The sequence below is a fragment of the Balaenoptera borealis genome (genome assembly GCF_965194805.1).
Source record: "Balaenoptera borealis genome assembly, chromosome: 1".
In the NCBI taxonomy this organism is placed as follows: Eukaryota; Metazoa; Chordata; class Mammalia; order Artiodactyla; family Balaenopteridae; genus Balaenoptera; species Balaenoptera borealis.
Window position 1 is genome coordinate 186,134,803 of NC_138860.1, and position 23,005 is coordinate 186,157,807.

The 23,005-nt window shown below is 56.0% G+C and overlaps 1 protein-coding gene across 8 annotated transcripts in view; it reads right to left on the minus strand.

The window, feature by feature from the left end:
• Positions 1–4,646: 4,646 nt before the first annotated feature.
• PEX14 (peroxisomal biogenesis factor 14) overlaps positions 4,647–23,005 on the minus strand; it is a 141,483-nt gene continuing 123,124 nt past the window's right edge. For all 8 annotated transcript variants that reach the window (XM_082353002.1, XM_082353001.1, XM_082353005.1 and 5 more), the window contains 5 exons: positions 15,735–15,820; positions 12,180–12,282; positions 10,915–11,012; positions 7,617–7,708; positions 4,647–5,852 (listed from right to left, as the gene is read on the minus strand). In XM_082353002.1, the coding sequence (XP_082209128.1) occupies positions 5,405–5,852; positions 7,617–7,708; positions 10,915–11,012; positions 12,180–12,282; positions 15,735–15,820 (827 nt within the window). In that variant the 3' untranslated portion in view covers positions 4,647–5,404. The remainder of the gene's footprint in view (positions 5,853–7,616; positions 7,709–10,914; positions 11,013–12,179; positions 12,283–15,734; positions 15,821–23,005) is intronic.

Sequence of the window (23,005 nt, forward strand, 5' to 3'; positions counted from 1 at the left end):
TACATAAATATGTTTGTAACAGACACGAACATATATACTTTTTTCTGTCTCATTAAAATGTTCAAGTTGGAACTCGCCTATTGTTTGTGGATATCTCGATTCTGTTAAATAAAACAGTGACTAATTTATGGGATAAAACACAAGTTCAACAAATTAAAACCATTACTGGAGCTTCCCAGGCCCTCCCGCAGGGCCCGAGGGGAGGCAGGGAGCCAGGCCCAGAGCGCAGCCCGCCGCTGCCGCCGCCACCGCCGGCTGGGTGGGTGGTGCTAACACAGAGCTCCCTCTGGGCACTGCTGCGGGGCCAGGGAGACCCCCAAGACTGCCCCCTCCCCAGCGGCCCCCAGGCCTTCTGGGGCCGGATGGACCTCAGCGGACCCATACGTGGTCAACAGGAGGCCCAGCCTAGCTGAGGGCAGGGCCAGCTTCCAGGCTCGGCTCAGGACAAGACGGGGCCCAGGGAAGGGGGCGCTGGGTCTCAGGGCAGCCCTCAGCCGTGCCTCGGGGAGACGCGGGCCCGTGACACGTAAGCAGGCTGCGCGCAGGCCAGCCCGTAGCTCTCAGTCCCAGGCACTGCCCACTGAGACCATGTCCCCCGAGCCCACTGTGACCCCAGGAGGGCGGGGCCCGCCCCAGGGGTGCGGAGTGGGCCCAGGCCGCACCGTGCTTGCTCCCTGTGGCTTGTTGGGCTCGGTAGGAATCGCAGTAAAACATGTTTTCATTCCGGAATTTAATTAGCTGTGGTGGTGTGATGCTCCTACACCCCAACTGGGGCAAATTCAAGAGTTTTGTAACCTCTTGGAAAGAGCCCGAACCCGCGCACAGGCTCGCGCTGAGCTCAGTCGCCTGCCCACCTCCCACACACCTGGCCCGGCTTAGGTGCTACCAGCAACTGAGTCACCCAAGGGAGTCGGGCCTCGGCATTCACAGCCCACCTGGACCCACCGCACCAGGGCAGTGCCCTCCGGGCGGCGTGGCCCGCGTGTCCCGTCGCCCCGGGCACAGACAGCCTGTCGTTCTGCTCGCCTCCACGAGAGGTGGCCTTGGCTCAGGGCACAGGGGTAGTGGAAGTGCTGCTGCCCCCAGGAAGGCCTCCAGGAAGCAGGGCCCCTCGGACCAGCTGGAGTCCTGGGGACCTTGCCGGGAATGAACAGGGCCAGGCCTGTGCCACCCTCGCCGGGAGGAGCCGCCCCACCCTCTGCGGGGTGGGGGCAGACAGGAAGCGCCTCCCAGGGTGTACAGCCAGCGCAGGGCCAGACCCAGAGGTTTCTCTTCCTGTGAGCCCTGCACCCACGCCACTCGGGGGAGACACCGGGACCTCGGCGAGTCCAAGGCTTCTTCCCCATCAAAGGGCCCCAAGGCCCTGCCCAGAGCCTCCCTGAGGTCCGGCTGCCACACCCTGGATCTACAGGGCACCCTGGAACTAATGCCCTGGAAACATCCTCCCAGAGCTGCCGGGCCGGGACGTGGAGGGCTGGGCACCTGAGTTTCCAAGATGTGTTTTAAAATGTGACCCCTTCACTATAAAGAAGATCCTCCCAGGATCTGTTGGGCAAGGAAAGGCTGCAGGCATCCTCATGAAATGATGATAAAATCTCATCTCCTCTTCCAGAGCAGTATGAGCTTCAAAGTGCTTGATGGAAGTAAACTATTAAGGTTTGTTCACTATTCAGGGAAAAGCACCCGACACGACACGGCTGGAGATTTAAACTCCTCTCTGAGTTCGAGCGCGTGCCTGGAGCCCAGGGCGGGGCTGGGAAGCGGGGGGAGGACGTGCCAGCTCTCGGTGGAGAACGTGGCGGTCACCCACCAGCACCGCGGGCACCCTGGAGGTGTCTGTCCCTGGCGGGGGGTGGCCGATCCCCAGGGTGGGAAACACCTGTGCAGCGTGAAGGAGCAGGGGCCAGGGAGGTGCCCGGACAGGGAGGGGTCAGCCAGGACTGGGTCCACCCTCAGGTGAGCTGGAGCCACGGCAACCTTTGGGGTTTCACTGGCGCCTTCTTGCCTGCTTTGTGTGGAGACTCCGACCCTCTTCTCTGGGTGCCTTGGCAGAAGCAACTTTAAGCAAACAGACGAAGAAACACTAAGGATTAAGTAAAGTCCTGAGAATCAGGTTGTCGGCCAGTCTCCCGCCTGCTCTTCCTCCGCCTTGGGCAGAACCTGTCTGGGTCTGGGGCAGAGGCGGTGTGAGGCGGGGCTGAGGCTAGGGTAGAAGCTGAGCCTGGGGCAGGAAGGGACAGTCACCAGAGGAGAGGGAGGTCCTGGGCCAGGCCGAGAACCGGCACCTCGCTGTCCTGGCTGAGCACAGGGGGAGGCCAGGAGAGGCGCCTTCTAGAGAACCCCTCTCCTCCCACCTGCTGTGAGCCCCCGAGGACACACGCTTTACTTTCAGTGAGACAAGCAAGTCACACAACACTGAAGAGGAACTTCCCGTTTTTATTAAAGAGAGAGAGAGAGAAAGAGACAGAGAGAGACGACGTGTGCACACCTGTGAACCGAGTGGAGGTGGGAGAGGAATTCTGTATCCTCTAGCCCCTTCAACAGCGATTGGATGTTTTCAACAGCTGATGTGTGCTCCCATGGTATGAAAACAGAGAACATGTACAAACTCAGCATCCCTTTCCCCCGACCCACAACGCTGCCCTTCCCCGCCAGGGTGTCCCAGGACACCGGCTGCCCGGCTCTTGCGGAAGGAGGCCGACCCGGCCGGGCAGCAGCCTCGCCCGCTCCACTCCGGGCGCGTCGCAAAGCGCCGGGGAGCCGGGGCTGCCTGAGGAAGGACCCTGCCCAAGGCAGAGCCCACGAACCTCCCGGGGCCAGCTGGGAGACCTCGGGGGCCAGAGGGCCGTCCTGCAGCCTCTGCGCACTGGGCGAGTTCTTTCTTAAAAGACTCTACAAAAATACTTTGTAATTGAGTTTAATAATCTTATCCCTTCCAGAAAGGGCCCGACAGGCGCTGCCTGCTGCTCACTTCTGCCCCATTCCAAATATTTTTACCTTATTTGGATGAAATACATTATTTTTCTAATGAAAGGCTTTTTTTTCAAAGGGCTGTTTTCCCTCCGTCCAGCAGCTGCCTTTATTAGGCAGCACTCACGCCGTTTTGGGGAGGGGTTTTTCCCTCCCTGAAATCACGCCAGACTCTCTGTCCTCAAAAGCTGAAATCGGCGCTCAGGACCCGCAGGGCAAAAGGCCCCCGGGCCCAGGTTTTCGTCCCTTTCTCCCGCAGTGAGTCCGGGGACCTGCGAGACAACCGACCCCCCAGGTTGGGGAAGACACACCCCACAAGGTCCCCCGAGTGCCCGCTGCCCCGCGCCAGCAGCTCTGGCTACGTCTCCGTCCCAGGCTATCTGCCCTCTGCCCCCCTCCCCCCGTCTGGTCCCATTGCAGGAGGGACCTCTGCAAAGTTAGAGGCCACGAGAAACGGTCACCAAGTAGAGGGGGAGACCCCGAGACGGCCCACGCGGGACCCGGGCTTCCATTCCCCGAGGAGGGCAGAGCGGGGAAACCCCGTCTCCGGCCCCCGAGGGTGCTTCCAACCGAGCCACCAGCCCTCTGCTTGTCATCCCAGGTCCGTCTGCCTGCCGGGCTCCCAGACGCTGGGCCCCTCATCCAGACCAGGCTGGGAGCCCCTGGGGATGGAGAAACCTGGCTTCTTCGGTGATGACAAGAGGCAGAGGTGACTCAACGGCGGGGCGGGGGGGGGGGGGGGGGGTCTCTGCTTGCCCCCAGGGAGCACGAGCCGGGACGTCACGTGAGGTTATGAGCATCAAAGACAAAACCTGGGAAACCAGGCCGGAGGGCTGGACACTCAGAGAGTCAGGGCGAGGGCCCCCTGCCTGAGCGCCAGGAAGGAGTTTACCGCGGGAGCCCGAAAAAGGGGCCTGGGTAGGAGGGGTAATGTTTTCTGAGACAAAACAGCCCCCATGCCAAGTCTCTCACCCTCGGCCAGCGGCTTCCTCCCTCCCCAGGGCCGGGCGGGTGGGAGGCCAGCGCTGCGGTCAGGAGGCCGGGGCCTCCCCGGAGGGTACATACCCGCTGCAGCTCCACCTCCGCGGCGGCCGGGGTGCCTGCACTTTGTCTCCAAAGCCCCTGTCTACACGAGGCACCGGACGGGGCCGGGCCCTCTGACCCCCGCACACCGGGCCACAGCACTGGGGGCTCGAGGGAGCCGAGTGCTCCCGGAAGGAGCGTCCCGTGCTGTTTTTCTGGGTTTAGCTAAATGCTGTGTGAAGGGTAAAGGGAGACAGGGAGGGTGAGAGGGAGACGAGACGGGGGAGGACGAGGGAACGAGACACACTCTCCTGGGAGCACATGCATCCATTTAAGGAAGGTGAGCTCATCACACTCCACACCAGGTCTATATACAGTAGCGTGAGGTCCCTCTCCTCCTGGATCAGAACGTCGCCCTCCGGCAGCCACTCGGGACCAAGGACGAAACCCTCCAGCTGTGGGTGAGCGGCTGCGACACCTGCCTTAGGGGAGAGACTGGCCGAGGGAAGCAGGTTCTGCCCCCATCAGGCCCACCGCAGGGCTGCCGGGCGCCGCCCCCACGTCCCCTCCCCGGGCCCACCTGGCGCGGCCTTGACCGAGATCCACCCCTGGGCACGGGATGCCGTGAGCAGACAGGGAGCCACAGGCAGGAATTAAATAGTGGCAACTCATATTTATTACAATTATATACATCGTATCTTATATTCTGAAACCTATACCTTATCACACAAAAGAACACGTGTTTGGGGGGCAGGGCGGGGCAGGGGACAGACAGGAAGGCCCTGTGCCTGGCTCCTAGTGGAGGTGGGACCACAACTCGCCACGGCAGTAGCTGAGCCACGATGTGGCAAGCGAATGGTCGGGAGCAGCGTGATGTCGTGGGTGGCAGACGACCGGGCTGCGGCTGTGACGGGAGCACAAGGGTGGCATCGTCCGGGCAGGGACTGGCTGGGGGGCCCGGGGGGCCCTCGCCCAGAGTGGGAGCACAGGGCCGCTGCTTTTGGGATCACGAGAGCGCGGCCCCCTTGGTCACTGGCGAGAAGCAGTGAGGGAGCCGGGGCAGAGGGAAGGGACGGCAGACGCCAGGCCCCGCGGCTCCTCCTCTAGAGGGTCAGGAGTCAGGTAATAAAACTACCTCTTGTCATGCACGGCGTGAGGCTGGCTAAGACGCCCAGCAGACACCCCTGGATGGGACGTCTGTCTGGGAGGGGGCTGGGGGGGCTTGAGCCCGGAGAGTTCGGAGCCCTCGGCCTGACATGAGAACAAGGTCAGAGGCCTGTCTGTCTGCGGCGGGCGGGGTGGACAGGCTTCAGCCCTCACGCCGCCCAGGCCAGCGAGGCTGCGGCAGCCCTGCCCCCGCCCGGCTCCAGGCCACGCCCTGCACCTGGACCACGACCCCGGCCCCGGCCGCCTAGTCCCGCTCGCTCTCGTTGCTGGCGCCCTCGGGCCGCCGCAGCTTCTCCACCTGCTCGTTGATCTGCCCGTCCCCGCCCCGGCGGTCCTCCCTCTGCACCCCCAGGCAGCCCTCCTCGTCCACGCGGCTCACGTCCTCGTCCTCCTCGTCCTCCTCGTCCTCCCTCTTCTCCTCCTCACCCTGCACCTCCATCCGCACCTGGCCCTTGACGTCCACCACCCCCTCGCCCTCCTCCTGGGGGCCCAGCAGGTGGTACGTGGCCGTGGAGCCCTCGGGGCTGTGGCCCTCCTTCACAGGCGAGGACGACGTGGACTCGTTGCTGACGGGCGAGATGTCACTGCTGCTGTGGTGGTTCACGGCCGCGGGGCTGGAGGGTGACGGCGACTTGACCGGGATCTGCCAGGAGGGGATCTTCGGGGCCGACGGGGAAGGGGGGAACTGCCTCCTGGCCGAGGAGGGAGAAGACGGCAGGGTCACCCTCAGCAGAGCCGCCCCCTCCTGACCCAGAGCGCTCACGGAGGCTGAGCAGCCACCCCAGGGCCACTGAGCAGGGGACAGGGCCAGGGGACAGGCTGGAGCTCCACCGCCCACTCCCACCTCCCCTCCCTCCCCCTCCTCTGGAAACAAGGCCTCTTGGCCCGTTGAGGTGGGAGCGGCTGAGACGGAAGCCAGAGGCTCCGGGGCTGCCTGCAGAGCCCCCGGTCCACTCAGGGTGCTGCCTGGGGTCCCCTCTGCCTGGGGCCAGGCCCGCCCTCCCTGGCAGCTGCTGGACACTTGGCTCTCGGGGCCCTGCCACGCCCTGGCGCCCGTTCCCTCCCACCCTTACAGCACTGTCCCAGCCTCCAGCCCTGGGGGAGGCAGCGAGCAACGGTGGGGAGCCAGAAGCCTGGGAAGCCAAGACCCCTGGGCCTCCACTCTCACTTGCCTGTGGCCTGGGCAAAGGCAGGGGGTGGGGGATAGCCTGGCCACTGGTCTCGGGGTCAGAGACGTCAGAACCAGAAGGGTAATGCTGGTGACCTAGCACTTTTCTAGAAAACCTCCGAGCTCCACACTTGACAGAAGAGCCAGTTCTCCCTCCCACTCCTGCGTCCCTGCCCTGCGTCCTGGGCCAGCAGCCAGCCCAGCCCAGACCTGGGAAGTCAGGTCCGCTTGGCAAGGGCTTGGAAACCAAGCTCGAGGACAGGCGGGATCACCCCTGCCTGAGCTGGGAGGACAAAGGCCTGCTGCCTCCTGGGCTGCCCACCAGACCACCAGCTCTGGCCCCGGACAGCCCTTCCACCTCAGACCCTGCCACGCGGAGCGCACAGTCAGGGCCTCGGCGCTCACCGTGTCCCCAGCGGATAGCCCTCTGGTGCCCCAAGCTCAGCCGTGCCTCTCTTAAGGCCACGCTCTTTTCCCCACAGACAGCCTAGAAGTGGGTGGCTTGGAGAACTAGGTCCTCTGGTTGGGACCACAAGACGCTGCCAGCCCCCATCACTGACCTGGAGTGAAGGCCGCCGCCTGGCTCAGCCCCCACTAAACCCCAGGGCGCCCTGCAGGAGGGGCGGCCCAGGACACAGGACTTTCAGTTTTAAAAACAGACGGGCCCGGGCAAGCCCGGACAAGCTGGTCACCCTCCCGTCAGGGCTGCGCTGGTGCTGTCCCTGTGGAGGGACAGCAGAGTGAGACCACAGGAGCCGGGGCGTGGGGAGGCAGGCACTGCGTCTGCCTCTGCCTTGAATCGTAGGGCTCTTCAAACTGAGCCGGAACAGAGACCCCTGGCCTGGCCCCCTGGGGGGACCTTCTCTGGGACCAAGCTGTCACTGGGAGGTCCAGCCGGGGCTGAGGACAGGGGAGGAGATGGCCCTATCCGGAGGGGTGGGGATTCTCTCCTCTGCTCAAGGCCCTGCTTCTGGCTCCAGCTGCCCTTGACTGGGTCTTGACAGGACCAAGTGACTGTATCTCAAAACTCTTGGGCACTACAGACTGTCACCCCAAGAGCGGGGAGGGAGGGGCCTACCGGGAAGGGAAGGTGGAAGCGCAGGAGATTCCCAAACTCAATGCCTGAATCACGCAGCTCAATCTGGGGTGGGATGCACAGGGGCCCCCCAGGGAGACGTGCCCCCCCCCACCGCCCCCAATGGGTGGCGGCTGGATGAGCCCCAAGAGCTCCCTCCCCCAAGTCAAAGTCAGAGAGCAGAACAGAAGCCCGCGCCTTTTCAGCTCCTACCGATTTAAAAGAAGCCCTTTCAAGGAGTTAATTTCCGACTTGAGTTCACTGATGTTCTGGGACTCCAGGATCCAGTTGGTGGAAGTGGTGGCCTGAAAGTCACACAGGGGACAGAGGATCAGAGCGGCACCTCCTCCCACCCCTTGAAGCTCAGACTGCTGGGGTGGCAAGGAGGACCCCGGGGGGATTCCGTGTCCTGCATGCCAGCCGGGAACCCCCTCGGTTCGGTTCTGCTGCGGCCCATTCAGGGGTCTGCCTGCCTGGATCTCTGTTTAAGTGACGACTCCCTTAGAACAAACATTCCCACAAGTCTATTTGGATAGCTGACTATATTAGGGAATCATGACATGCATTCAGGTGTGATAGTGGCATCCTGGTTATGTAAAATAAAACATCAACAACAAAAGAGCCCTTATCTTTTATAGATACACACTGAAGTGTCTGAAGTATGAAATGATATGCTGTCTGGGATGTGCTTCAAAATCACCTGCGGGTAGGGGTACGGCAGGACGGGCCCGAGGCAGCGGCTACAGCTGTGTAGCCAGAACATGTGGGCTTGCTCTTCGGCCCCGCCATTTCCAGGTGTATTTGAAAGATTCCATTAAAACAAAACTATTAAGATAAATTACTCCCTCCACCTAAGTCCCTCTCCCTGCAGAGAGATCACACACACACACACACACACACACACACACACACACACACACACACGAAGCCCTGGGGCTGGGACAGGCAGCCACCTCAACCACAGGTACCAGGAGCCTGGTACCTGGAGCCACCTTGGAGGGTCAAGGGAGACGCCTGAGCACCTGCCTGGCCCATCCCCCAGCTCTACTCTCAATCATGCCCAGAAGGCAGGCTTCGCCCAGGATACCCTTCCCCACGCAGCTGTAACGTCAGGCCACGCACTGCGCACCGCTGTCTGCACAGCCAGGAGCCGAGGGCCAGGCCGCCCATCTGCAGCTGTCCTTTGGGATGACCCTGAAGGTTCAGCAGAGAGAACGAAGACGTCCTGGAGGAGGGCCCACAGGGGAAGCAGCCACGGGAACCTCAGACAAACTCCATCCTCCCCGCACACCTTCCCCTTTGACACTGCTTTCTATATAAACTTCAGACGACCACACCTTTGTTTGGCAATCTTGCTGGGACAGATGGAGAGGAGGTCCCCCAAGCGGCAGCTGCCTCGGCCAAGCTGCCTGCGAAGTGCTTCCGGGCCAGTCCCAGGTGTGACGGCCTCGGGTGCGTGGGCCTCTGCCTCCGGGTACCAGGCCCCCGCCGCCTGCCACAGAACACCCGGGCCCTGAGCTCAGGAGAGCGTGGGGAGCCCCAGGCTGGCAGCACGGAGGGGCCCCCCACATTCCCACCAGCCTGTGGGGCTCTAAGGTGGGGTGAGGGCTGCTGTGGGTCCTACCTCGGCCGGCAGCCCGGCCCGGCTCTGCAGTGGGAAGCCCCCCTCCGCGGGGGCTGCAGGCCTCAGGAAAGAGACCCCGGGCAGCCTCGGAACGAGCGCACACAGGCGCTCGGCCACCCTCACACACATCCCCGCGGGGTCCCCACTCCAGACCACCAGACAGCGCAGACCCAGGAGCCACTGCTCTGGCCTCTCTGAGACCTTGAAAGCTATAGCAGCCCATTAACAAGGGAGCAATTTCCACTCACCGGCCTACAAAGGACTCAAATTTCCAAACGCATATGGTGCCAGATGCCAGGATTTAGAAATAAAATCTGACATCTGGGGCTTTTTAGCCAGTCTCTAAAAAACAGTTGTAGAAAACTCCCAGCCTTCAGTTTTATGTAGGTTTTTTAATTACTGAATGCTCTTCTTTTTAATTTTTTACAGTGCTGCAGTAGGGGTTTGGAAGCCAGATATAAAAACTTACATTACAGCTGAGAAAACACAGCTCTGAGTCTTTGGTTTATGGGGTAACCGAAGCCTTCACACAGATGGGTTTAGACACCAGTGAGCACGGCTTCAGCACAGCAGAGAATGAAAGGGGCTGGGGGCGGGCGGGGGGCATCAGAAAAACAAGCACGAGACACCCTCAGAGGCGGCGCTCAACCACCAAACGCTACCCCGGGCCCCCCTCCCCTCCTAAAATGCAACATGTGGTCTTAATCTTAATGCTTAAGGTCTGAAAACAGTTTTCCAATTTCTGGAAAGGCTTCTGGCCACTGGCAGGATGCCACTCCAAAAGACAATGGAGGAGAGGTGGTCGCAGGCCGTGACCACCTCCTCGGCTGCTTTATGGGCCGCCTGCCCGACTGCGGGGAGCGTGCGCGGTGGCTGGCGGTGGCCACTGGCCTCTGTGGGTGGGGTACCGCACGAGAGGACTCTCGGGGACCCCCTTCACAGGAGCGCTGGCTCACACGGAGTCGCGCACTGGGGTGGGGCTTCCTCTGGGAGAGCTGCTCGGAGCGAGATCCTTTACAGCGCGGCTGCGTGGAAGCACCAGAAAGCAACCTGGGAGGCGGGGATGGAGTGGGGAGGGCAGTGGACGCCCTGGAGCCACTGGACCACTGTCTCCCGGGCCCAGTCTGTCTCGGGAACACCCTATCACACACGCACAGAACCCAGACCCAAAGCCTGCGATCCTGGGGCTGACGGGAGCCAGGCTCTGTCCTCAGTGGGGACAGGCAACGAGCGAGGGGCGGTACAGCTCCCTCTTACAGACAGGGGACAGCAAGTCGCTTGTCTGCGGTCACACGGGTAGCACGGGGCACAGGAGAGCCTGAACCCCGGTGGTCTGATCCTAGGGTCTGATGTTGCCAAGACAGCTCCAGATGTGCGAAGTGAGGCAAGGAAGCCACCTCAGTCGACCCCAGGTGCGTCTACACTCCTCTGGGGGTTACCGGATCCCGAGGCCGGGGTTTGGAGAACCCACCCACGGCAGCATTTCAGCCCAGGGTCTGGGCACACTCCTCCCACCCTGTTCCCTGCAATCGCTCTTGGCAACTCCGGGATCTCTGACCTAACTTGCGGTGGAGACCATCCCGTGTCGACACCGGCTACCACCAGATCTGGGGCGTGTGCTGCCACGGGAGGGCCACAGGCACAGAGCTGCTTTTCCTCCCTCCTGTTGGGAGGTGACACGGAGACAGAAAGGACAGCCTCTGTCACTGAATGCCACACCACCCACACGGTGACCGCCTCCCATCTCTACAAGGGCAGGGTCACCGGTGTCAGAAGAGACAACATCAGACCCCAGCGGGCGCAGTGAACTGGGCACAAAGGACGGGAGTGAAGAGCCGTGCAGGGCAGACCCGGACCTAGAGGGACCAGAGGGTCAGAGACAAGTACCTTGGCTGTGGCCAGTTCGTGGGCGAGCTCCTGGACTTTCTGCTGCTGCTGAATCAGCAGCTCCTGGACAGAGGCTAAAGTCATCTGTAACTGAGTCACTGGGAGGAAAGAGCAGTTGCATCTCTGTTAAATGATACAGATTCTTCCTTCTGTCCACACACCTATAAGCTGCTGCATCTAATTTATCTGCAGACATTCCACCCCGCCCCCCCGGCCCGTGCAATCCATGTAATTCATCTGCACTCTGGGGCATCTACCTGCACTGTATCTAACCTCTAGTATTTCTACTTTATCTTTCTATTGTGTAGTTGTCCGTGGTCAACAGTATATCTGTCCAAAACCTCTCCCCTCTAATTATATCTGTTTATGATTCGCTTGGCTCTTGCAACTTCCATCCTGCCTGCATCCCCCATCTCCCGGGCCTCCCCACGCCACTGCAGAACTCACGGAAAGTCTCCAGTCCTGGGAGAGAGACAGCTCAGTCCACAACATCCCGGAGTGGTTAGAAACTGCAAATCCCATTTCCTCACTGCTCCTTCCTGCCCTCCCCACCCAACCCAGAGGCTGCTGGAGCTCCCGGTCCACCGTCAGCCTCCAAGGAGACATGCCAGCAGGGCACGTGCTCCAGAAGGTTTCCGAGGGCTTCACAAACATGCCCCCGAGGGACAGACTCCTTCCTGGGACAGGCGGCTCTCTAGTTTGCCAGAGTTTTTAGATGCAGAGGCTCCATCTAGTAAACAAGTTTATAAAGGAGAAAACCACCTCTGGCGCGACAGGTCCCAGCTAATCTGGGCCATCACTGGGGCACCGGGTAATGAACGTGAGCCCCGTGGAGTCGATGACAGAGGAGGTGGCCGGGGTCCCTGGAGCCGCAGTAATTACAGCCTCTCTTGACCCTGTGTTGGATTCTTAGAGGGAAGGGGGAAAATTGCTGAAAACCCCCCTGAAAACCTCATAGAAGCAGAAATTAAAAATGAACTTTACAGCCCTTAGAAAGGCTGTCATTTTATTCCCCTTATTAATATTCTGAGGTTGGGAGCCTTTCCGTAAAAACATAATTAATTGAGGCCGCGCCGACAGTAAACAAGCAATTTCAAATTAAACCGAAATGACGGCGGCTTCATTTGCAAATGTGAACAGATTCTCAGAGCAGATAAATGAAGTCACCACATAAAGTGGAGACGGAGGGGAGAGGGGAGGGGGCAAAGAAGGGGCTGCTCGGAGAAGGCTTTGAGGGGTGACTTGATGGGGCCATTAATCTTCACCTGTCTGTGCCACGCTGCCACTCAGCTCGGAGAGACTCGCCTCCATCCTCTCCAGTTGCTTCCTGTCCTCCCGGCCGCCCACGACGAGGGGGAGCAGGTACTTCTGCAAGAAGCAGGGTGCGCGTGAGGAATGGCTACGTACTTGGGATACTCTTCAACAGTCTCTCAGATTCTGCCGACCAACTTTACTTTCTCTCTGGCCAACCAACTTTCTCTCCATCAACCCTGGGTTTCGGAAACCCTACGCCAACACCGTAAATGAACAAGACATCCGAAAATTACGAGGCTGTGATTATAACCACATAAAAAAAAAAAAAAAAAAAAAACCTCTGTCTGAATCAGGACCAGAACCAGGGAACAGGGACACAAAAAGTCAATTTGACCCACTATGATGGAGCACTTTTTGGTTCCTTTAGATTTTTAAATGGTGCTATATACAATACTTCTGTGTCCAAAAATACTCAAAATTCTACTTTAAAAGTTGTATATCATAAAAATGCAAAAGGTTATACAAGAAAGTGATACCACTGGTGGCTTCCAGTGGGGAGTGGGAGGGAAGTTTGCTGTACACTTTTCTGAACCTTTAACATTTTGAACCATGTGAATGAATTCTCCATTCGGAAACAAATGAGTAAAAATAAACAAAAAAAATTATTCAAGAAACAAGATCAAAATCCACAACAGATTTGTGGGACCTTTGGCTCTTTCACTAGGAGGGGATAATAATATGGGTATTCCGAGGCTGCCTAAGGAGGTCACACCCATTCTTCTTCGAAAAGCCTTGAATCCTCAGAACAAGCTTCCTTCAGATAAGAGTTAAATGCAGCCAGACTCTCCCAGAACTGAGACATGGGGCAGAAGGGGGAGCAAGGGGCAGAACCAGGAGAAACTGACCGTGGGGGAAAAAGGAAGCTGACGCTGCAGGGCAATCTCGAATGTTCTGAGAATCTCGGAACAGTCAGGAAGAAGGCAGACGGGGTGCAGCTGGTAACTGATTGCCTGCTTGGAGGTGTGAAGGGACAGAGGTGGGCGGCAAGGTGCCCACTGGGAGAGCTGGACGAAAGAACATGGGCTCCAAACTCCAAAAGCTCAGGACGTGGCGCCCCCCATCTTAGGAGCGTGAGACCAGTCACCAACTTTACTGGGGTGGCACCAGGGGTGACACAGTGCAGGCTTGGCAGGTGTAGTAACTGGCAGGTGTGACCAAAGGAGACTTTGGTTCTTACTCCTTTCGGGCCCCAGACAGGAAAAGACAGCAGCTTCTCCATTAAGGCTTCTGTACTGGGGAAGGGAAAGGAGGTCTCTCACAAGGGGCCTGTCAGAGAACTCATTTCAAGAGCAACTCCTAAGTGAAGATCACTATTTAGCATACATATAGAAGCATTTTCTATTTTGCAAAGTGCTTTTCAACCATCGTGTGAGTTATTACCCACAGCTGAGCCGAAACTCATAAAATGGAGCCTTACGTTCCAGGTTGAAAATTTCCTAAGTATAAAAGTCAAGAAATTCTTATACGTGTAATGGACTAAAAATTCCATTTCTAAGATCAAAAATGCCAAGGAAAGGAACACATACACTACCCCAGCCTAAATCTTTACATATTTATAAAACAAGATAACAGCTTACCTCTCCTTTTTGTTTTTTAATTTAGCAGATGTTTTTTAAATTCTCTTGTCACCATCGTGACTGATCTTTCAATGTCTCTTCTTTTTTTAAAGCAGAGACTAAAGATCAGAGCTTCGTGGAAACAACTGAGGATATCTCTGCTTTGCTCCAAGGGGAGCTATGCTTTCTGTCTCCACCAGATCACAGGCCGTCCAAGGGCAGCCATGTGACTATCAGGTACCGCTTAGTAGAGCTGGGACATAGATGTGAGAATCCTGTCTTAGCGTATTCTTCTTCTTGGTGACTGTATGCAGTCAGTGGTTGGAAATAGGCTTTCAGCCCACAATGGCGTCAGAGGGAGAAGTCCCGGGACCCAGAACATCTTGCTTCTGGATTTCTAACGTGGAGATTTCCAACTTCAAGAATAAATGTTACGCTGAAAAGATTGTATTCTGCTACAACTCTGTCATTAGCTTTTGCACTTAAGTGAAAAATTAAGACTCCCAGAGTGCAATGCTGAAACATGTTTCACGTGCTAAAAGTTAAACATGGGGGGACCTCCCTGGCGGTCCAGTGGTTAGGACTCCGTGCTTCCACTGTAGTGGGCACGGGTTTGATCCCTGGTCAGGGAACTAGGATCCAGCAAGTTGCGTGGCGTGGCCAAAAAAAAAAAAAAAAAAGTTACAACATGAGGCTGGATAGTCATTCAGCTTCTTTTTTAAAAATCTCCAAATCAGAGATGGAGTCGCAGGTGGCCTCAGAAGGAAAGGGGCTTCTCTTTCCAGGACCAGCAGAGAGTGAGTCCTCCAGCCACTCTTTTACCTTTTGTCTCTGGGGACCTACCCTGGCTCTGCATCTTCTAAAAAAGACTCAACTTGCTTCAAATCAAAGTTAGTAGCTGGTAATTAGTATCTGATTAGTAGCTGGTATCAAGGAAGTAAACGTTACTTCATGCCTGCAGCTCCGTTGTAAGCAATGAACTCTGGGATCCTGAGGGTTGACTACGAAGTCCATGAAAAACCCTAGGTTTACATGGATGCCAACACAATACACAGGGGGAAAAGGCAGATCCTGTAAATACGTTCGTACTGAGATTCTCAAGGGCGTGCAGAGCGCTTCCTGTGTGCTGGGCGCAGAGCACTTTCCAGAGGAGCACTGACTCCTTTCAGCATCACAACAGCCTCGTATGGTAGATACTATTGTCCCCATTTCACACACGGGACCGCTGAGCCTGCGATCACACAGCTGCCAAGTGGCAGAGCCAGGGCGCAACACAGGCAGCTGGGCTCCAGCGTCCATGCTCTTAACCGCACGGCATTCTGTCTCTCAAAAAGGTCTGGCCTGGGGGCTTCCCTGGTGGCGCAGTGGTTGAGAATCTGCCTGCCGATGCAGGGGACACGGGTTCGAGCCCTGGTCTGGGAAGATCCCACATGCCGCGGAGCAACTAAGTCCGTGCGCCACAACTACTGAGCCTGCGCGTCTGGAGCCTGTGCTCCGCAACAAGAGAGGCCGCGATAGTCAGAGGCCCGCGCACCGCGATGAAGAGTGGCCCCCGCTTGCCGCAACTAGAGAAAGCCCTCGCACAGAAACGAAGACCCAACACAGCCAAAAATTAAAAAATAAATAAATTAATTTAAAAAAAAAAAAAAAAGGTCTGGCCTGCTCAGTACGTGCCAGGCACTGTTCTAAGTACCTGATGTGGCTCGTGGATCGACGGGCCTCGTCACCCTGTGCAGCAGGGACTTGGAGGGGAGATGCCGAGTCCAGTAGATGAGGCGGGTCTGAACCAGCCAAGCGCACCCACCCGGGTGGGAGCAGGACCAGGACTTGACCTGGACGCCCCTCAGCGAGCGAGATCATCAGGGCGCTCGGCCTCTGCAGGCAGGCCCGCTGCTGCCCCCGGGCTCAGGGCAGCACCAAGGGGGTGCAGGGAGGGGCAGCTTAGCTTACCTTGTAGAGCTGGTGAAAGCCAAACGCTATCCCTGCCATGATGATGGCCAAGGCGCTGTAATCTCTCCACCGGGAACCCGCAGGGCCTAAGGTCGGGGGAAAAGGCACGTCAGGAGAAGAGGCACTGGCGCCCCCCCTGAGGCAGGAGAGCACGTGGATTCAGGCTCCTCATCTCAGTCGGGGGGTGTGTCTCGTGCTCAGGTGGGGGGTGAGCGTCCGGATGCGGCTGGGCTGCGTTCCCCTCCTCCTCCCAGGCCCCTGGACTGTGCAGCTGCCGTGGGCTGGTGTCTAGAGGGGCTGAGGCCCGGGGTGGGGGGTGGGTGGCAGAGGCGATCTGAAGACCTAGGGCACAGGCTCCACTCTCGAGGAATAGAGGATCCAGTGAGGCTGCCATGAGCACACCTAGGTGTGCACGAATACACGTCCACACGCCCTCCTATGTGAGCCTGGAGCCACCTCAGAGCCAGGGCAAAGGCTGCATCACCTGTTCATTCAACCTTATGAAGCCCCGACAGGGTGCACGACAGTGTCGTAGGCACGGGTTACAGTGGTGACGAGACCCCTGCCCTGTTCTGTTCTGCTCTCACATTGAGCCTGGTGGAGAGGAGACAGCCTACCAACGACCGAACGAGGTGGCTCCAGACAGGGATCGAGAACACGGAACAGGACCAGGAGCGCGCGGATGGCAGGGCCGCGGTGGAGGAGGACGCCGAGGCCTGTGCGGTCCCGGGCACGGCACTCCAGGTAGGGGACGAGGAAGTGCAAAGGCTGAGGCTGACCTGTGCTCAAGCAGACGGGGGAGCCCCTGGGCTTCACCCAGGGTGAGGGGGCTACTGCTGGCCAAGAGACAGCAAGAGCAGAGAGGGGAGTGGCGGGGGGAGCGGGGGTGGGGGGAAGGTGGGAAAGGCTGGCCTGGCGGTGAGCGCACCCAAGGAACCTGGCCGTCGTTTCACAAGCAGCGGGGTCACTGAAGGCTCTGAATCAGGGAGTGACGTGGTCAGCTCTGTGTTTTGGGAGAACATCAGGGAGCACCGAGGGCAGCTACAGGTGGGAGGCCGCGGAGGCAAGAAAGCAGGGAGAGGCCACCGCAAGGGGCCTCCAAAGGCAAGAGGGACTGAGCCCAGGACGGACCGTCTCAGGGGATGCGGACACGGGCAGCCGGTCTTCATGTAGGATCAGGCCCTTCGGAACACAAAGTCCCCTCCAACTCCTGAATGAACTTCTAGTTCCAGAGGAGGAGAGGAGAGTTTTCTACTTCATAACCTTCCCCATGAACTGTTTACGAGTGCTTTCAGGTCCATAATCTGATGTGACGCCCAGCGATTCTGTCAGGCACACGGGAAAGCATGAGCTCCACCTGGAACGTCCACCTGGAGCAGCCACGTCCAGGCCACCCAGCTGCCTCCTCTCAAGGGACCAGCCACTGGGCAGGGGGCGGCGGGGGGGTGGTGGTGGTGGTGCATGGGCCACTGTTTCCAGAGCCATCAGTGGTGCAGGACACCACCAGTCTGTGGGCTCAGACCAGGTGCCAGGACAGTGACCTAGAAGGCACCCGCCCGAGGCACGCTGCTGCGACAAGGACCTGAGATCTGGAAGTGGGTCTCGGAGAGAAGGTGAGGGAGGAAGAGCCACCGCACTCCACACGCGGCCGGCGCCTCATCTCCTCCGAGACAGACACCTGTGGCTCCAGCCGCCCCCCTCCCCTGGGCCTGCAGGTACCGGCCACGTCCTGGCGCTTCATGACCAAAGGAGCGCAGGAGAGGGGCGGTTCTTAAAGTCCTTGGCAGGATGTGAGCACATGGGGAGGAGGGGCTGCTGGCATGCAGTCTGATCGGGGATCCAAGTGGCAAAGACCTCCAAGGGGGCGAGGAGCATGCTCCCTCCTCCCTGAGCTGCTGAGGAGGCTCTCAGGAGGCAGGGACGACGGTGATGGGAGAGCCTGGAAGAGCATCTCCCCCTGGCCACCCGACCCTGCCCCCGCCTGTGGATTCCACGTGAGTTTCCCAATGTGGCCCAGCCCGGAGTCTCCTGCACAGACTGTGATCAACTCCCTTCTTGAGCACACAGTTTCTGAATAGGTAATACAGGCACATGGTCTAAACATCACGCAGCACACGTCAGTCTACTGCAAAGAGGCTTCCTCCACCACCAAGAACCACTGTGTTAACAGTTTCTTCTTTATCCTGCAGAGAATTTTTATGCAAGTATGAGGCAACACACATAGGCACTATTTTCCTTCTCTTTTCCCCTATTTCTCATTCTTCTTTTTTGCTAAAGCTGCATAATATTCCATTAAACCAATTCCCTATTGATGGACATTTAGATGATTTCCAGTCTTTTCCTATTTCACACAATGCTGCCATCAGCGAGCGTGTACATATGGCATCTCACGTACGTGTGCAAGTCCATCTGTAAACGTGAACTCCTAGGAGGCTGGGCCAGAGCAGTCTGAGATAGCCTGCCAAACTGTCCGCCACGGGGGCTGAACCAGTTCATGCCCACCTGTTTCCTCACAGCCACCCCAACATAATGGGTTAAGCACACGCACGGATTTCTGCCAGTACCAGAGCAAAACAACAGTCCCTCCCTCTAGCTTTCATGTGCATTTACCTGATTACAAGTGAGGACTGAGCAATCTTTTCATCTGCATCTCCTTTTTGGTATACTGTATGTTCCCTACTTTTCTACTCAATTTCTTTATTAATTTCCTTCCTCAATTCATGGAAACTTCTTATACAACAGGGAAATTAGCCCTCTGTCTGTGAAAGGAGTTGTAAAAATTCTTCCTAGTATATTTTTCTTTTGACTCTGCTTATGGTCTGCTTTTTGTGGCATAGAGTGTTTTCATGTTTACATAAACTTATCGATCTATTCTTTTATGGGTTCTGGGGTTTGGGTCACGACGAGCCAAGACTCCCCACTCCTCTCCAGGGTTGCACAGTGACACTCAGGGTTCACGTCTACACACTGTCTCCAGAAGGGAGCTCTGCTGCTTTGACCTGCAGTGAACAGCCCCATCCGATGCGGAGCGACATAGAGAAGAGACCGCTGATCGTGAAATGGAAAACTCTGAGACCACTGAGGTAGACCTTTCACTGTGACCCTGAGAAGCCAGGAGGCTCCAGGTCCCAAGCAGGCACCTCTCTCGGCTCAGCCTGCTCTGCTCTGAGTGCCTTGATTCCAACATCTGGTGCAAGTTCATTTTTAGGAGGAAAAAGCGAAGACAGAGTAACCTTGCCACTTTTCAAAAGAGTTGCTGTCGATTGAAGCCCCACGCTGTTCCGTGGGGCTTCAATCCACACCCAGAACGTCCATCTGTGCTGCAAAAATCCCCAGAGAAAGTATTCAAAATGGGCACGTGTCCAGAAAGTTCTACTCACCAGTGACTTCTCAAATACCCACTAAATATCTTACAGGAAAACAGTTGCAACTGGGCTGAAAACTGGACCAGAACCCAAAGTTTGCTGCATCCTTCTTCTTTCCTGCAAACACACATTGCATGCCTTGAGAAGTGCAGCCCCTCGTTCCGGGTACCAGAGCCGAGGCTGAGCAGATGCTGGCAGGTCAGGGGTCCAAGAACCAGGACCCCTCCTACAGCTGCTCCCCCCTCTCCGGAGCCTGACCTCCTCAAGCACCAAGAAACACCTGTGGCTCCCTGCCGGCCGCACCTTCACCCCCGCACTGCTCCTTGTTTCTGCCGTGCTCGCGTTAAGAACATTTTATTGCCCCCTGGTTTTCATTATTAATGAAAAGGGACCAGAATGATCTTTCCTAAAGTTCAGAGAGTCTATAAAGACAAGAAGCTGAAATGCCATTTTACTCGTTTTGGAGATGTGTGATACCATCCTGTCTTGTGGCAAAATGAAAAAAGAGAAAAACTAAGACGGAGATAACTTTTATCCACTGCACGCCTTTCAAGGGGTACAGACCAGGGCAACTGAGAAAGCACTCGGCATGACCCCAAACTAGCTCAGACCCCAGCCACGACGACCACCTGGAGCCCTCCCTGCTGCCCACCCTGGGGCCAATTTTTTTCCAAGTCCAGTGCAGACCCCCAGTGAGGGAACCCAGGGCACCTCGGAGCTACAGCCTCTTGTCACTATGCTCCTGAATGTCCAGGAAATACAGTCAAGGGCGGAAAATAGGGCCAGCTGCTCTTCTGCTCCAGCTCAAAAGTAAGGAAAGTGGAATGAATGAGCTTTTCAAAAGCTTCAGAGCCTCTAGCCTGACAAAGACGCCCACCTGCAGACAAGGCAGACTGGGGGCCAAGCTGGCAAGAGGCCTGGTTCCACACCACCACCAGATGGTCCCAAAGACAGTTTTCTCTTCTCATCAAGCACAGACCATCTGACTGAAGGTGGCAGAGCTTTGCTAGATTTAAAGAACCCAGGGGCAGTGAACACTGATACATCAGTCATAACAGGTGTCTGTCAGCGAGTTTCTCAGAGACACCAGCATAATAAAAATGAAAAGACTCAATAATTTTGACATTCTTAGGACAACAAGAGAAAAGGAAGAACTTCAGTGAAGTTTGGGAGGTGTATGGGCAGAGAAAAATGACTTAGAATATACAGAGAAGGGTTTAAGCAAGAAAGGGTACCTTGAAATTGTGACATACAGGATGCGTTGCCTTGGGTGCCTGCCTACATTTCTCCACAGGCTTAGGAACAACAAGGTAAATAAACAAGTTTGTGAACTCACACCGTTTACCCAGGCCTACCTGTCAGCATCACTGCATGAAGAGAATCAGTAATCTCACTCACGGGATAGCTTTTTTGACTTCTCTTGTGCTGCTAATAATTGTGGCAATTCAGTGCTCGGAATAATCTCTCTACATCTTGTCACTTGCCTATCTCGATGAGGTAGAAAAGAAAGACAACTCAAGTTTCATCAGATTTATCAAGGGTCTTAAAGATTTTCTAGCCCAAATCTCTCAATGGACAGATGGGGAACAAAGACTCTGAGATATTATGTATATGCCTGTAAGGTAACAGGTAGTTCGTGCCAAATTAGAACCTGGGTCTTCTGAATCCCAAACTAGCACGCTTTCCACTGTTACACATTTATCATCAAAGGACCTTTAAATAGTAGAACTCTATTGAAGTACCACTCTCTATACTTCTGGCCACTTAAATAAAAATTTACTGAAATCCCCAAAAAATAAAAAACAAAAGATGAAGTACCCAGGGACAATGGTATTTTTTTTACTGTCATTCAGATTCCAATTGTCTCCAGCACTCGCCCAACGGGCTTGACTCGCCAACTCGCCGAAAGGCCCAGCACTGCACCAGCACCTCATGGCTGGCCTCTCCTGAGGATGAACAGGCAGTCGACTGCGGCAGCATTTGTCATCCTGCACAGCTGAGCATTTCTGGGACTGCCTTCATGTCTGAGGCTGCAACGAGGTCAGAGGTCAGACTACTGTAGGGAGAAGAGCGTCAGGTTCTTCGGAACTCAACGCCTTCCTTACCCTCCCAAGGACTCCATCAACTAGCCTGAGCTCTGACAATGTCCACAGGGCCTGCCTGCCCAAAAGGCTAGGGCTTCCGGTGAATCCATGGTGTATGGCAGCCGCCTCAGGGGCAGGAAAGCTGAACCCCAGGGCTCCCTAACCCTTCACTGAACACCAACTAAACCAACATTACTCAGTTCCTTTATTTGTATCTCAATCTACCAAGAGAGTCTCACCTAGCAGGCGAGAACAGACATCACCAAATAAGGACACACATGTGGAGTGGGAATCGCGCACACAACACAGCATGAAACCACCGACTCAGGGACTCTCGGACACCAAGGAAATCCCACAATCCAGTAAAGAGTCATCAACAAAAGAGAGCTGAAAGCTGTCATGAAATCATCCTGCTGAGACAATCTGGATCCAGTGATGTACTGGCTGACGACAGGGAGACGCTATCAAGTCCCTGGGGAGGCTGGCAGCCTGAGCACAGGGCAGGGCAGTGGCAGGCACTGGGCAAGCCTAGCTGCGGTCCCCTCCAGGCTCTTCAAGGCTGGAGCCGTGACTCCACACAGCAGTAGCTTCTCAAATCATCCCATCAGCTTTGTTCGCAAGGCACGCTGAAAACTGAATGATAAGAGAGGCGCATCCACAGTGAGGTACCGGAATAAAGCCAGTCCGCCAGATCAGTGCTTGTTACAGCAAAGGACTGCCAGGCTAAATGCACAGGAGAAGCTGTCTCCCGACTGGTGACCAGCTGAAAGGTACCACAGGCTGAGCTGTGGATGGATGGCTGGCAGCGGCCAGAAAGACAAACCGACCCAGAGCACAGCAACTAGTAACAGAGCAGCTCCGCTCTGAACAGAAGCACCTGGGCAGCCTGGAAGGCAAAGGCACCACAGCAGCCCAACAGAAGTCACACCTGAAAACCCAAGGCCTGTCTTCACATGAACGTCCTGTGAAAGACGATCTTTTCCACTTCTCATGGGCTGCAATGCTAACAGCAGTGTCATCTTTAGGCAGGAAGGACACTGAGAGGCATATCCATATCCTCACTCACAGACTAAAAAAATATGAGCTCTAATTAAACTGTAAGAATTCAGAAGAGTCCAGAAATGGACCCACGCTTGTGTGGTCAACTGATTTTTGACACAGAAGCCAAGGCAGTTCTATGAGAAAAGGATAATCTTCACAACAATTGTGCTGGGACAACTGGATATCTGTAGGGGGCTAAAAAATGAACCTTGACCCTTTCCTTACACCATACATAGAACTTAACTCAAAATAGATCATACACGTAAACAAACAAGAAAAAACTGTAAGAAAACAGAAAACACAGAAGAAAATCTTTGCAACCTTGGGGTAGGCAAACACATCCTAAGATACAAAAAGCATGAACCAGGGACTTCGCTGGCAGTCCAGTGGCTAAGACTTCGCCTTCCAATGCAGGGGGTGCGGGTTCGATCCCTGGTTGGGAGCTAAGATTCCACATGCCTCCAGGCCAAAAAACCAAAACATAAAACAGAAGCAATATTGTAACAAATTCAATAAAGACCTAAAAAAATGGTCCACATCAAAAAAATCTTTAAAAAACAAAACAAAACAAAGCATGAACCATAAAAGGAAAAAAAATGATAAAATGGACATCATCAAAATTTTAAGCTGTTGCTTTTCAAAAGGCACTGTCAAGAAAATATCTCCATAAGCTGGGAGAAAACATCTACAAAACATATATCTGATAAAGGACCTGTAACCAGAATATATAAAGACCTTTTACAACTCAATAATAAAAAGACAAACAAGGTGATTTTTAAAA